General features: G+C 33.5%; 1 protein-coding gene across 12 annotated transcripts in view; it reads left to right on the top strand.

Moving 5' to 3' along the window:
• The window catches only part of SFMBT1 (Scm like with four mbt domains 1), a 100,989-nt gene that overhangs the window by 49,974 nt on the left and 34,699 nt on the right, over positions 1–16,316 (top strand). For 10 of the 12 annotated variants that reach the window (XM_023522273.1, XM_023522275.1, XM_023522276.1 and 7 more), the window contains 3 exons: positions 3,989–4,083; positions 12,962–13,202; positions 15,935–16,023. In XM_023522273.1, the coding sequence (XP_023378041.1) occupies positions 3,989–4,083; positions 12,962–13,202; positions 15,935–16,023 (425 nt within the window). Of the gene's footprint in view, positions 1–1,023; positions 1,071–3,988; positions 4,084–12,961; positions 13,203–15,934; positions 16,024–16,316 lie in introns of all 12 variants that reach the window. The other 2 variants (XM_023522282.1, XM_023522281.1) reach the window with 1 other exon arrangement.

The following is a 16,316-nucleotide window of genomic DNA, read 5'->3' on the forward strand; positions in this document are numbered from 1 at the left end:
CCTCCCTCCCTCCCTCCCTTCCTTCTTTCCTTCTTTCCTTCTTTCCTTCCTTCTTTCTTTAGTGGATATGATATTTAGAGACCATAATCTGGTGACAGGGTGCTCATTGATACTAGGTTGTCAGTTCTTTTAGGCCTTATCCCATAGACATAGCTAGAAAAATGCATCTTTTTGAAGAGAAAAGAAAATCATTTGGCTGCTTCTGATACTTAAAATTTTAATTTAAAATTGCAGTTTTTATTTGTTTGATTTTTATGCTCTTGCCTTTTTTTTGGAAATGTGTTGTTTCATTATGATAATATTATTACTTGGTTTTACTCTATAATATTTCTATAATTTTTGAAAATAACAATAACAAAATCCCAAATATCAATAAGATAACATTGTGTAGCTTAAGGTTATTTATGTTTTTTTTTTTTTTGTCTTTATATTCCACGGGGGTTTGCAGTCAAAATACTATATTTTAATATTATTTATAGGAATCCTGTTTTCCTTCTGGTTTTGCTACCAACAGGCATATTTGTTTCAGATCATTTTTAACTTTCAGAATTTTTTCTTTTGATATAAATGTTTCTAAATTGTATAAAGTACTTACATAGTTATAAAGTCACAATTATATAACATTTCCACTGTCAACGTGACACTATTTATCCTTTTTATTCTTCTCCATATACTAGCTAGTTTTACTATTTTTATTCTTCTACTGTTCGTTAAAAAAATATAAACATGTGTATGTTCATATGTATTTATATTCCTACCTCTCATCTTACATTAAAAAGTAGAGATACAATAAAAACTGCTCTGTAGTTTGCAGTTTCACTTAATATATACTGGAGATTATCCCACATCAGTATATGGAAATTGTTCTTATTCCTTTTTACAACTGTATAGTGCTAGATGTATAAAGCATAGATTATTCAGTTAGTTCCTTATTGATGGACATTGGGTTGTTTCCATTCTTGGTATTACAAGTAGTGCTGCAATGAATAGCTTTGTACATGTGTCTTTTTGTATTTTTGCCAGCATATCTTTGGGATAAATTCCTAGAAGTGGGATTGCTGGATCAAAAGGTAAATATGTAATTTTGCTAGATATTGCCAACTTTTCTTTCACCAGGATGTGTCATTATGTTTTACCTGCTTAACTACAGCCTCACCATAGTGTATGTTGTCAAACTTTGCAAATTTTTCCAATCTGATATCTCAGTGTAGTTTCAGTTTGTATTCCTCTTAAAATGAGTAAATTTGCACATCTTTCCATATGTTTAAGGACCATTTGCGGTTCTTTTAGATCAATTCTCTTTTCCTATATTTTTTGCTTATTTTTTCTGTCAGGTCATTAATCTCGTTTCTTCTCAGGTTTTGTTTTTTTTTTTTAAGCAACTTTTAATATATGATGGCTTTTAATCCCTTAATTCATTATTTTTGTTGTTGTTTATTTTTTATTGTTAAATTAACATGTTATTTCTGGGACTAGGATCCTTGCTAAGGACCATGATTCTCTAGCCCCGTTATGTTTTAATAATGGAAATTGACTTTCTCCTGGCCCATACTTCTAGAATGTTCCCAGTGTAGACTTTGTTGTATTTCTAATGAAAATTTCAAATACATAAAAACAAATGGGAAACAATAGAAAAACACATACCTACTGTGAAGAATTAATAAATATTAACACTGCCAAATATTTGTTTCTACTTTTTTGTTTTGGTAAAATATCCTTTATACAAATCTTACCATTTTAATTTTTTTAAATGTACTATTTTGTGGTATTAAGTACATTCATATCGTGCAACCATCACCACAGTCCATTTCCAGAACATTTTTTATCTTCCCAAACGTAAGCTCTTTACCCATTAAACACTAACACCTCATTCCCCTCTCCCCACAGTTCTTGGAAATCACCATTCTTTTTTCTGTCTCTATGAATTAGACTACTCTAGCTACCTCATATAAGTGGAATCATACAGTATTGTCCTTTTGTGGGTGGCTTAGTTCACTTAGCATAATGCCCTCAAGGTTCATCCATGTTGTATTATGTACCAGAATTTCCTTTCTTTTTAAAGGCTGAATAATATTCCATTTTGTTATTTCATTTATCAGTGAATACTTGGGTTGCTTCCACCTATTGGCTATTCTGAATATTGCTGCTATGAACCTTTGTGTACAAATATCTGTTTGAGTCTCTGTTTTCAGTTCTTTTGGGTAATACCCAGAAGTGGAATTGGTGGGTCATGTGGTAATGGTATTTTTAATTGTTTGAGGAACCACCATATAGTTTTCCACAGTAGCTGTACCATTTTACATTCCTAGACAAAAGTACACAAAGATTTTAATTTCTCACATTTTTGCCAACATTTATTTTCTGCTTTTTTGATCATAGCCATCCTGTGAGTGTGAGGTGGTATCTCATTGTAGTTTTGATTTACATTGCCTACATGATGTTGAACATGTTTTCATGCCTTGTTTCCATTTTTAAAATACAATATAATACAGTTTAAGCCTCTTTTGTACTTCCCTTCTAATCTTGTTTTCTTCTTTCCCCAAAGGTAGCACTGTTGAAATTGATGTATATTCTTCCCATCTTTGTTTTTATACTCTTATTAATAGGCATGTATAAACATACTGCAGAATTTTGGTTTGAAGCCTAAATTGTATTTTCTTGTGCTTTTCATTCTGCTCCTGCCATTTTTACTTGATGTGGTTTTTTTGTTTTTATTTTTGAGATTTGTCTAAGTCAACATTAATTCATTCATTTCAACTGCTTTGGTAGGATTGCCATAATTTCTCTCTTCTACTGATTGCTTTTGTCACTATTACAAGCAGTGCTGTGGTTAGCATCCTTGTATTTGCTTCTTTGTGTTTGTGTGAAGCACAGCTCTCCTACTGTGTACTCATTCAGCAACTGTTTAATGTGAATTTGCTAGTGCCAGGTGTTGTTGTGATTATTAGATTATGGAGTGTCTGAGTCTTTGCTCACTCAACAAAAATTTATTGAGTCTCTGCTGTGACAGAAATGTAAGAGTGACAAAAACAAAGTTCCTGCCTTCATAGAGTTTATTATCTAACAGGGAAGATTAAAAAAATCTTATGGTGTACTGTCAAGTAGGAATGAATGCCTTGAAGGCAATGAAAGCAGAACCCATCTACTGATAGAAGGCCTTTCTGGAAAGATGACATTTGAGTAGAGTCTTGAATGCAGTGAAGCTGTGAATGACACTAGAGAATGAGTCTTTGAGCTGAGGAATTCGCAAATGCAGAGGCTTTGAGGAAAGAGCATGATTAGATAAAAATGGGAAGAAACTCAGTGTCAGTTGAATGCAGTGAGCAAACAAGGGGCAAGGTAGGTAGTCAATGGTTCAGATCATGTAATACCTTGCAGTCTCCCAGAGATTTTAGATTTTATTATAAATGTGATTAAAAGGTGAACAATGTTATGGTTAGGCTTGGACTAGAGACATATCAATAGAAATGGTGGGAATGTGATTAGATTTGGGATATGTTTTTAAAGGTGGTACCTAGAGAATTTTCTGGTGGTTTGGACATATGATGTGAAAGAAAGGGAGGAAAGCAAGGATATTTTAGAGTTAGCCAACATATCAACTAGTGGTATCTTTTACTCAGTTAGAGAGTACTAAGGAAGAAACAGATTGAAAATTCAAGTTTGAAATGCCTGTTAAGTATCTCAAATATTTGGCATTAGATACTAAATACAATCCAAAGTGATTGTAGTAGCCGCACTTTCACGAGCTTTATATAATTCATTTGAGTGAATCCTAAATGGATCCCAACGGGAGATAGAATGTTGTATTTCTGTGCTGTTGAGATTTATTGACAATTGATGCTGCATTAAGGGAACTTACCATAAAACCAATTAACTTGTTGTGAAGTAAAATCTAAGTTAGGTTTATTATTACGTTTAAGTTTTGGAACCTTGAGTTTTCTTTAATTGGGGTTCACCAGTTTTTGTTTTGTTTTGTTTTTAATTCCAGATGCTGGATCTGGTGTGGAAGAAGTGGAATTAAGCTGGGAAGATTATCTAGAAGAGACAGGGTCCACAGCAGTTCCCTATGGATCTTTTAAACATGTAAGCAGTAACTGTATTTGCTTTATTATTTATATTTGTTTCCTTTGACTCATTGTACTGTCATTACAGAGTTTAGAGAATTCAGAGTTATTTTAAGTGGAGGAAATTGTAAGAATTTGAGTGCTTTTTCCTTTTCCCTCCACCTGCTACCCTCATTAAGTAAACTTGACATACTCTTAAAATTATTTTTGGTTTTGTGTATTTTCTGCCACTAATGTAAGAATTGTCTTTTTGACTGATTATGAATATTCTTTTATTTTTGTCTAAAAACCTAATAAAGAAAATGATTTATTTTCTTATACTTTATAGCATTTTATGATTGATGGTTTGCTCATTGAAAGTCATTTCAGTAACATTATTTGTTTTCTAGCACATTGAGCATAAATATAAGTAATATAATACAGTTGCTCTTTTAGTGGCCTGTGCAGCATAGTTCTATGCCTTAACAGCCCAGTTTTATGCTTTATCAATGGACAGCATATTTTCCCTATGTAATGCCTTTAGAATGTAAGAAAATACTCCAAATTTTAAAACTAATTTATATTTAGACTTAGTTTTTTAACCTGTTCATCCTTTACTCTTTCTTAAAAAACTCAAAATTATTCATTCTAAAACTATTTATTTCATGTTTGTCTTAGTTTGCTCAGGAGACCATAACAAAATAATATAGACTGGGTGGCTTAAACAACAGAAATTATTTTCTCACAGTTCCAGAGACTAGAAGTCTGAGATCAGGGTGTCAGCATGGTCAATTTCTGGTGAGGGCTCTTTTCCTGGTTTGCAGATGGCTGTCTTCTTGCTGTGTCCTCTTCTTATAGGGACACGAATCCAATTGGATCAGGGCTCCACTCTAATGGCCTCAACTAACCTTTACTACCGTTACAAAGGTTCTATCTGCAGATATAGTCACATTGAGAGTTAGGATTTGAACATATGAATTTTGAGGGAACACAGTTCAAACTATAGGACATTTCAATAAGGCATAGTTCCTTTGTTCTAGGATTTGCAAAGACACTAATGCTCACTCCGTATTATTTATGAATTTGTGAAGTTGGACTGTATTCTTTTAGGTGTTTTTAAAAGCTAAGGAGTGCTGCTGTTTTCATTTAGTCCTCATGTAAAAACTCAGTCATAGTAGGTGTCCTATTTGATTATTTCTTTGTTCCTTTTGTCTTAAAGAGTTGAAGTGGTGAGAATTACCTATTTTAGGTAAGGATTTTATTTTGTGTCACATTGGTTAATCTTTTGTAATTGTTTTCAGTATTGTTTTAACATGGAAAGTCTATTAGTGATACCTTTGAATTCTTGTTTTTAATGTTATTATTAAACTGATACGTATTTACACAAGCTTATTCATTTATACTAAAATGCAAATGCAGGACAAATTCCCTGGTCAAAATTCTGGTCTAAAAAATGTTAAAGAAACAGATTCCACCTTCTCTTTGAATAATAAAGCAACAAGGAAAATGAAAAATAAATGCATATTCTCTCACTGTCAAATGTAGGAAATATTTGTAAACCCAAATCAGTATATGATGGTGAAAGGCTGCCAAATATACTGAAAATCAAGCATGGGTATAGGAAAATGCTGAGAAGGGATGCCTGTGCTAGCAGGTTGCAGGCAAAGCTGACATAACTCAGATCTCCAGAACAGTAGAGATGGATGTGCAAGCCACTGGCTAGAGTTTTATAGGACACAGTTTAGAATAAAGGAGAGAGGGAAGACAAGGCTGAAGTAGGAATTAGAAATAAACTACATTTGCAAGGGGTACAGGTCTAAGATAGCGAAAAGGCCTTCCTCATGGTACATGTCTGGTGGACAGAACAGCACCCACTATGGGAAAGGCACTAGTCTTTACCTGTGTCTTCTAGAACAAAAACTTCAAGCTTCTAGGGGAAGGATTGCAAGCCTTATTAACCCCCAGGGTATGGGTGAAGATCCTTTGCAGCCTAGAGCTAAAATAGAAGAAATAAAAGCCTAAAATACTTGAAAATACTGGTGGAAGTGGAAGCCTGTGGTGTACTGTGAATTACCATAGCAATGACAAAACCCAAACCCACCTCCACTCCTAATTAGATTGACTTAACCTTCTCCCTCAGACTTAAGGTATAAGAAGAAATATGCCCATTTCCAGGCCTGAATGATATTTGTCTCAGTCTCAACTGTTCTACATAGGGTATCTGGCTTTCGGACAAAAATTATGGGCCATATAGAGAAGCAAGAAAAAAACAGCAAGCTGTCAAGAGACAAAACAGTCAACAGAACCAGACTTATGTGACCCAGATGTTAGAATTCTCAAGAGAATTTTAAATAACCATTATCAATATGTTTAAGGTGCTAGCAGAATAGATGGACAACATGCATGAACACAAAAGGAATTTCAGAGAGATGTAAACTGTTAGAAAGAATCAAATGGGAATCATAGTAAATGAAAAACATGGTAACAGAAATTATGACTGCCTTTGACATGCCCATCAGTAGACTTGACAACATATGAGGAAAGAATCAGTAGACTTATAGATAGGTCAACAGAAATTGCTCAGAGTGAAATGCAGAGAGAAAAAAGAGTGAGGAAAAAACCAAACCAGACATCAAACAGCTGTGGACAGTGTAAAAAAGCATAGTGTATGTGTAACTAGAATCTCAAAAAGAGAAAGGAAAGTGAGAAAAATATTTGAAGAGATAATGGCAGAGAATTTTTCAGAGGAAAGATACCGCACCATAGATTGAAGTTCAGGGAATGCGAAACAGGATAAACAACAAAAACGCATCCAGGCACATTGTATTTAAACTACTGAAAACTAGAAAGAAAGAGAAAAATCTTGAAGGCAGCCAGAGAAAAAAGGCGCATTACATATAGAGGAACAAGTATGAGAATTACAGCAAAATTCTTTTCAGAAACTATCTATCTGAACCAGAAGACAATGGAGTAAGATCTTTAAAGTGCTGAAAGAAAGAAACCTGTAGACCAGTATTCTGTGCCCAGCAAAAACTTACCCCAAAAGTGAAGGGGAAATAAAGACTTTTCAGGAAAACAAAATTGAGAGAATTCATTACCTGCAAAAAAAAGTTAAAGGATGTTTTTAAAGCAGAAAGAATTTGTTATAAGGCAGAAACTTAGATCTATACAAAGAAATAAAGAACAATGTAAATGACAAATGTAAGTAAATAAAAAGTTCATGTTTTTCTTATTTTTAATAAACAAATGGTAGCAATACATTGTGTGTTTATTTATTATGCAGTATATAACTGCAATAGCACAAAAGATGTGGAGGGAAGATTTGGGAGCATATGGTTGTAAGATCTTTATGCAACACATCAAGTGGTATTATATTATTTGTAAAGTAGACCACAGTTAATTAAAGATACATAAACACCAGCAACCACTAAATTAAAAAATATAATCATTGTGTTAAAATGTGTATAAAACTTACTGTTTTAACTATTTTAAGTGTACAGTTCAGTGGCATTAAATACTTCGTCAGTGTCATACAACTACCACTACTCCATCTCCAGAGCTTTTTCATCATAAACAGAAACCCTTTGAACATTAAACAATAATTCCTCATTTTCTCCTTTCCCTAGGCCCCGGTAACCACTATTATACTTTGTCTTTATGAAGTTATCTGTTTTACATAAGCGGAACAATACAATATTTTCCCTTTTATATCTGGTTTATTTCACTTAACACAATGCTCTTAGCGTATCATTTCACAGTTGACCCTTGAACAATGCAGGGATTAGAGGCACTGACCCTCTGCACAGGCGAAAGTCTACATATAACTTTTGTCTTCCTAAAAACTTAACTAATAATAACCTGCTGTTGACCAGCAGCCTTACTGATAACAGTTTATTAACATATTTTTTATGTTATTTGTATTGTATACCATATTCTTACAATAAAGCTAAAGAAAATGTTAAGAAAATTGTAAGAGAAAATACATTTACAGTATTTATTGAAAAAAAAAATCTTCATATAAGTGGCCCCACACAGTTCAAACATGTGTTATTCAAGGGTCAGTTATACTTTTTAAAACTCTTTTTTTAGTGATTGCAATATATATTTACAACTAATCCAAGTCCTCTTTCAAGTAACACTGTACCACTTCGTGGATAATGCCAGTACCTTATAAAAGAGTATTCCCTCCCATCCCTTACAACATTGCTATCATTTGTTTTACTTTTGCATAAACTATATAATTACCAAATATTTTGTTGCTATTATTAATTTGAACAAACTTGTCTAGTAGTTGAATTAAGAAAAATTAAAGATTTTATCTTCATTTATTCCTTTTCTTACACTCTTCCTTTCTTTACTTCTGAGTTTCTGACCTATATCATTTCCTTCATTCAGAAATGAAGAATTTATTTTAACATTTCTTTCAAGGCAGGTATACTGGTCACAAAAATCCATCAATTTTTATTTGTCTGAGAAAGTTTGATTTCGCTGGATGTAGCATTCGAGTTTGGTAGCTTTTTTCTTTCAGTAATTTAAATATTTTATTCCACTCTCTTCATGCTTGCGTGGTTACTGAAGAGAAGTCTGATTTAATTTTTATCTTTGCTTGCTTCTCTATATGTAGAGTGTTATTTTTTTCTCTGTCTTTCAAGATTTTTTTCTGTCTTTATTTTCCCGCAGTTTGACTATGATATTCCTGGATGTAGATTTTTTTGGTTTTTATCTTTTTTGTTCTCTGGGCTTCTTGGATCTGTGGTTTGGTATCTATCATTGGTTTTGGGAAATCTGAGTCATTATTGCTTCAAATATTTCTTCCTTTCCTTTTTCTCTTCTTCTAGTATTTCCGTTACACATGTTACACCTTTTGTAATTGCCTCACAGTTCTTTGATACTGTTTTACCTTTTTTATTCCTTTTCAGTTTTGTAGGTTCCTATAGACATTTTTTCTAGCTCACTGAATCTTTCTTTGGCTGAGCCCAGTCTCTTGATGAGCCCATCAAAGGTATTCTTAATTTCTGTTACAGTATTGCTGGTTTTTAGCATTTCCTTTGGATTCTTTCTTAGAGTTTCTATTTTTCTGCTTATATTATCCATCTGTTCTTGCGTGTTGTCCTCTTTTTCCATTTGAGGTATTTCTTTCTTCTTAATATAGTCATTTATAGCTATAAATTTTCCTCTCAGCACTACTTTCACTGCTTCTTATAAATTTTGATAATGCTGTATTTTTGTTATTTGTCTCAAGGTATTTTCTAATTGCCCTTGTGATTTCTTCCTTGACCAACATCAGTTCCGCTTTATCTGTGGTTTCACTTTCCACAGTTTTAGTTACCTGCCATCAGCTGTAGTCTGAAAACATTAAATTGAAAATTCTAGAAACAAACAATGTTTTAAATTGCATGTTGTTCTGAATAACATGATGAAATCTCGTGCTGTCCTGCAGCATCCTACTCCATTCCACCAGAGACATGAATCATCTCTTTGTCCAACTGTATGCACTTCCTGCCTGTTATTCACTTAGTGGCTGTCTTGGTTATCGGATTGACTATTGTGGTATTACAGTGCTTGTGTTCAAGTAACCCTTATTTTAATAATGCCACACTCACATAACTTTTATATAGTATATTGATATAACTTTTTTATTATTATCGTTAATCTCATATTGTATCTAATTTAATAATTAAACTTTATTATAGGTTTTGTATGTATATGAAAAAACATAGTATATACAGGTTTGGTACTACCAGCGGTTTCAGGCGTCCAGTGGGAGTTTTGGAATGTATCTTGGTTAAGCGTATGCTTAATCTCCACACATTTGTGAATGTCCTAGTTTTCCTTCAGTTACTGTGTTCCAGGTTTATTCTGGTATAATGAGAAAAGATACTTTGTATGATTTCAGTCTTTTTAAAATTTGAGACTTGTTTTTTGGCCTAACATTATGTTCTGTCCTAGAGAATGATCCATGTGCACTTGAGAAGAATATGTATTCTGCTGTCAGGTGGAGTGTTCTGTTAATGCCTGATAGGTCTATTTGGTTTTTAGACTTGTTCAAGTCCTCTGTTTCCTTTTTTGTCTGGTTATTCTATCCATTATTGATTGTAGTGTACCAATTTATTTAGAGATCAGCATAATCTTGATATCAAAGCTAATATGACTATTTTAGGAAAGAAAAATTATAGAATGTAGTGTCACTCATAAAGACTGATGCATATATCTCTGTATACAAAATAATAGCAAACTGAATGTAGCTATATTTAGAAAGGCTAATACATTAATAACAAGTTGATTTTTTCAGGAATAGAAGGGGGTTTAACATTTAAAAATAAATCAGCATAATTCACCATAGTAGCAGAATAAAAGAGAAAAATCATATTATCATCTCAATATGTAAAGAAAAATTATTTATAAAATTGCACACCCACCATGGTAAAACTCTTAGCAAACTATGGATGGGACTTTACTTAACTTGATAAAGTATATCTGTAAAAAAGCTGTAGGAAATTTTATTAATTGTAGTATGCATGCTTTCTTTTTAATGTTGAGCAGGACAAAGATGCTGGCTAACATGACTTCTGTTTGATATTTTTTAGAGGTTCTAGCCAATGCAGTTGGGTAAGAAAAACAAAACGTATAAAGATTAAGAAGAAAGGAAAAAATGTCATTGTTTGCAGATGAATAAAATAGTTTGCAGATATGTTAATAATTTCAGCAAGATTATTAGATGCAAGGTAGCATAAAAAATTTATTACATTCCTATATACCAGTAACAAACAAAAATGGAAACTGAAAGATGTGATTTACAATAATATGAAAAACATCAAATGGCTAGGAATGAATGTGGCAAAAATTTGCAAAGAAACTTCAGACCATTAAGGCAGTGTAGTGCTAATCTAAGGACAAACAAATCAGAAAGAGATTCACTTTTGTAGGAACACTTGATTTATAACAAAAGTGGCAATTTACAGTGGTGAGGTAAGGTGGTGGGTCAATTGTATGTGCATTTTCAAGTAGATAAAACCTGACCCCTACTCAGTACCATACACAGAGATCAATTCAAGGTGGATATTAGTTCTAAATATGAAAGGCTTCTAGGAAATAATATAGTACAATATCTTTATGACCTCTAGGAATATGAAAATTTTGCTTAAAAATGTAGAAAGACCACTAACTTTTAAAAGGAGAAACATTGGTAAATAAGACATATTAAAATTATGAACTTCCATTCCTCAAATACCACCATCAAAAAAGTGAGAAAATATTTGTAGCACAAATAACTTGACAAAGACCTAATACTCAAAATATAGACTCAGTAAAAAATTAGCAAGAAATTTAGGCATTTCTCAAAAGAAGAAATCTAAATAGCTAATAAATATGAAGATTCTAGACTTCATTAATCAGAAAATGCAAATTAACATCATAATGAGACATACACCTTCCAAATGGTTAAAATGAAAATGAAGAAAATGCAAAATGATGGTTAGAATGTTGGAGCAAAAGAATTTTTACTGCTGGGAGAGTAAATTGGTGCATCCACTTCGGAAAACAGTTTGACTGTCTGTTATAGAAATCCATGTATGTATGCACCAAGAGACATAAAAAACTATTCCTATAATCATAGCAGTATTATTTATAGTTTTCTAAAACGGAACTATCCAAATTTCCTACTGTTGTTAGCATTAGAAAAGATAAATTGTGGCATGTTTGTATAACATAATACTATACAGCAGTGAAAAGAAACTATTGTTACATGCAACAGCATTTATGAATCTCATAAGCAATGTTGGGCAAGAGAAACTCCACACAGAAAAACATTAATACTGCATAATTCTAACAGAGAGTGAAGACGCAGGCTGTATTAAACCGTGGTGCTATAATTCAGGATTGTGATGACCTTTTAGGAATACAACAGGATAGTGATTAGAAGGGAGGGAAGTTTTTACCCAGAATTCAGGACTTTCTCTCTGGCTCTCTCCTTTCCAGGTTCCCCCTCACTTTCCAGTGGTTGTAATTGCCACATTGCATTGAGTGGTCAGGTCTCTATAGTCTCTCCCTATGTATGACAGTCCCTCATTCTTTACCTTTCATGGCCTTGACAGTTTTGAACAGCATGTTACTTATGAGTTATTTTGTAGAATATTCAAGTTTGGGTTTGGTGTTTGTCATAATTAGCTCGATTTGATGCAGATTTGGTGAAAGTGTAATAAAATGATTTTGTGCTTTTCTTGTATGATATTGAGGGTATATGATATTGATATTTTCAGACTGGTGGTGTTAACTTTGATCAGTTAGAGTGGTTTCTGCCAGATTTCTTCATTGTAATGTTACTATTTTTCCCTTTGCGATTCATAAGAATCTTGCAGGGAGAACCTTTGAGATTATGCAAATATCATAGCCATCATAGTCATTTTAGTATTGACCCATGATTCTTGCCTGCAATGTCTGTTTCTGTGGTGTTTGTCTAAAGATGATTTTCTTTTTCCATCATTTTTCTCTATTTAATAATTGATCTTCTCGAAGGAAGATCTGTACTTTCTCTGTTATTTTTAACAGCATGGATTCATGGCTGTCTACTTAAATCTGTAAGTTATAATCCATTACTCTCATTATTTTATTGCTCAAATCGTCTCACATGTGACCATTAGGACATAGTTCTAGTTGACTCTCATGTCCTTTCCAAATATCTGCATCATTTTTGGAGCATTTCCTTACTTTTTGGTATCATGAGATATGCCAGGCTCTTACTGTGTTTTCCCTAACCCAGAATTGGGATCAGTTTTTTTTCATGGAGCCCTTCTTATTTATTTAGAAGTCAAGATTTGAACACTAAATTTGCTGCTATTAATTATTATTCAAAAAGAATGTCGGCCAAAGAAATACTTATTTGTGTATTATCTGGTGGTTAATAACATTTCTCTGTTCAGGTGGACACACGTTTGCAAAATGGATTTGCTCCTGGGATGAAACTGGAGGTGGTTGTAAAAACAGATCCTGAAACCTATTGGGTTGCCACCATCATTACCACCTGTGAGCAGTTGCTCCTCCTCCGCTACGATGGCTATGGGGAAGACCGGAGAGCAGACTTCTGGTGCGACATCAGGAAGGCTGACCTCTACCCCATTGGGTGGTGTGAACAGAATAAGAAGACCCTTGAAGCCCCAGAAGGTAATACAGTACTTCCTTTCAAGACATAGTATGCTATTGCTGTGGGGAAATCTGGGCTATCCACAATGTTGAGGTTTTCAGTCACCCCCACACATAGGTTTTTCTCCCACACACATAGGTTTTTCTCCCACACACATATGTTTTTCTAACTTTTTTGAGTTAGCATTTTGAAGGAAAACATTCATAAGGAATACTGCACATTTCCCTATTTAAAAAAATTATTTTCTGTGCTCCATAAAGCCTTAAATTTTTATGATACAGGGAGCATCAGTTACTTAGCATCCTATAAGACCATGAGGCTCTCTGAGTTTAAGCTTGTAAGTCTGATTATCTTTAAGTACATTGGACCAGATTAATTCTTTCTTTTTTATTTTATTGTCCTCTCTCCTCTCACCCACAAGTGATCTGGGACCTATAAATTTTTTTAATTAAATTTTTGAAAATCTTTTATAGTAGTTTCAGTTGTACAGAATAGTGGTGCTTTAAAAAAATAAATCAAATTTACCTATGGAGAAAAAAGGGAATAGGTTGAATGAAACAAGAATAGAAGCTAGATTTTCCGAATGTACCATATTTTGTAGATTTAAATTTTGAACAGTGTAAATATTTTATATAATTATAAAACAAAATGAAAAATTTAAAAGCATTTCTTAGAAAAGCATAATCAAAGAAATATAACTATGAATATAGTTTGTGAAATAACTACTCAGAGAAGAACCATTTCAGTGACTTTTTAATATAGTAATATAAATGTACATCCCCAATAGTGATAAACCATAATGACAGAAAAAAAAATTGCGAAAAAAAAGTAAGATGTTTTTAGTAATCATTGTTGATGGTAGTGTTGATGTTATTTTGGAATAATTATTGTGTATTGTGGGATAAATTAAAGCAAGAGTCCCCAGCCACTGGGCCGTGGACTGGTACTGGTCTGTGGCCTGTTAGGAACTAGCTCGCACAGTGGGAGGTCAGTGGTGGGCAAGCAAGCGAAGCTTCCTCTGTATTTGCAACCACTCCCCAGCACTAGTATCACCATCTCAGCTCCACCTCAGATCATCAAGCATTAAAATCTCATAGGAGCCCTGGTCCCTGGTGCCAAAAAGGTTGGGGACTGCTGGGATAAAGCAAATTAATAATTAAATGTGTAATTGAAAACTAAGATTTTCAGTATGAGAGAAAGGAAACAGCTCAGATGGATAAAGTTAAAACGCCATCTTCATGAACTTGTATTGGAAGTATCAGTATGAACTCCTGATGTGATTTATCTTAAAAAGAAGATATTTCTTAGTTCTAGATACTGAAAAGGACTAGAAACACAAACTCGGTAGCAATGAGCACCCTCATCACACTAATTATGGTCTCTAAATACCTTTTCACCAAAACACATTAGGGCTCCTTAGAGACATAGCTGATTCCTAGACTATGGCAGAAATGTATAAGATGATCCTGAAATATCATTTTATACCAAAAATAAAGATATCAGTGACTATTTCCTAGGATCATGCCAAAAGGACTGAGGAGCCAACCTGAAGAGACTCCCTCTGGTTAAAGAAAGGACAATTTGAGCATCAACAGGATAAGACCTGTAATGGCCTGTAACATATATGTGATTTAGTCTATAATTCCATAGTGAAATTTTTGAACAACATTCTCATTGGTTGCTTTTGAAGGATGCTAGGGAATCAGCTGATAATTTTGAAGGTTAGTAGGTAAAGGGAAAGAATAAAGAGAGTTAAGAATATATCCTGTCTTTTTATGAACTATACCTTAGGGTAATCAAATTGTTGAAGAAGAGAAATTTTTTTCTTTATGTAAGTATTTTGGTTAGTAAACAAAGAAGAAATGATAGAAAACTACCATTTTTAGCCCTTAATGAATGGATGTATCTATGCAATGACCATTAAAAGCTGCTAACATCACAAAAAGAAAGACGACCAGACTGAATATACCTCTTGGTAGAAAGATGCAACTCCACTTACAGAGTATTCTTGCTTCCCTTCCCCGAAAAGTGTCAAATCTGAATTTGATCAATTCTCTGACTCTAAATACTGACTTATTGAAAATATAGAGGTTAGTGAAAACAACTGGTTACGTTTGAAAGACAACCAGTAAAACTAGGCTCAGAAAAACTATATATAGGCTGAGTCTTTCAACAAATACACTGCAAGAAAAAGAGAAAGAGTGGGAGATGAGGGGCAATAAAGGAACAAACAAATTAAAAGAGATTTAAGTGATATATCAACCATTTGCAATATTTGTATCTCATTTGGATCCTGATTGGACTGAACAAATTGAAAAATTGAAAAAACCATTTGTGAGACCTCTGGAGAAATTTGAACATGGACCATGAAGTGCCATTTGTTGAAGCTCAAGTACATGAAGATTCATTATACTATTTTCTTTACTTTTACTTATGTATGTGAAAGTTCTCATAATAAAAAAGAAAGTAGGTACCTTTTGGATAAATTATAGTAACAAAGAGTTGGGCCTGTTCTCTTTGTTTTCCATATGACTCTTATTAAACTAACCAGGAAGTAGCTCTCTCTATAGAGATTTTTGTTGTACTCTCTCAAGAAAGCAATATGTTAGACTCTTAAGATACAAAAACAACAAATGCACTTCTAAGCCATTCTCATTGATTTAATTTCTCTCTAGTCTGCTTAGTTTAGTTTCTCTGTGTTCTGTGGCTTATTTACATTATGAGTAACCACTCATTTTATTCCCTCATCTAGGCATCAGAGATAAGGTGTCTGATTGGGATGAGTTCCTGCGGCAGACCCTGATGGGAGCATGTAGTCCTCCTGTTCCGCTGCTAGAGGGCGTGAGTATTATTGCTTTCAGAATCAGTGTGGAAGACCCCTCTAATCTTTAATGATATTTGTTTCCTGTCCAAAGAACCTTAAATTGGTTGCTCATTCACTACTCTAAGGCAAATGAGCATTGTTACTACAGACACAGGCATGGATAATGAGAGGTTTAAACTTACCCTCAGAGGTTGCAAACTAGTGACTTGCTCAGTGCCTAAAGTGTTCTGAATTAGTTGCTTATGATTTCAGTGTCATATCTAAGGAGACTTAACTTTGCTTAACTCAAGGTCATGAGGATAAATCTCCT

The sequence above is a fragment of the Pteropus vampyrus genome, unplaced genomic scaffold (assembly GCF_000151845.1).
Source record: "Pteropus vampyrus isolate Shadow unplaced genomic scaffold, Pvam_2.0 Scaffold337, whole genome shotgun sequence".
NCBI classification, from domain to species: domain Eukaryota; kingdom Metazoa; phylum Chordata; class Mammalia; order Chiroptera; family Pteropodidae; genus Pteropus; species Pteropus vampyrus.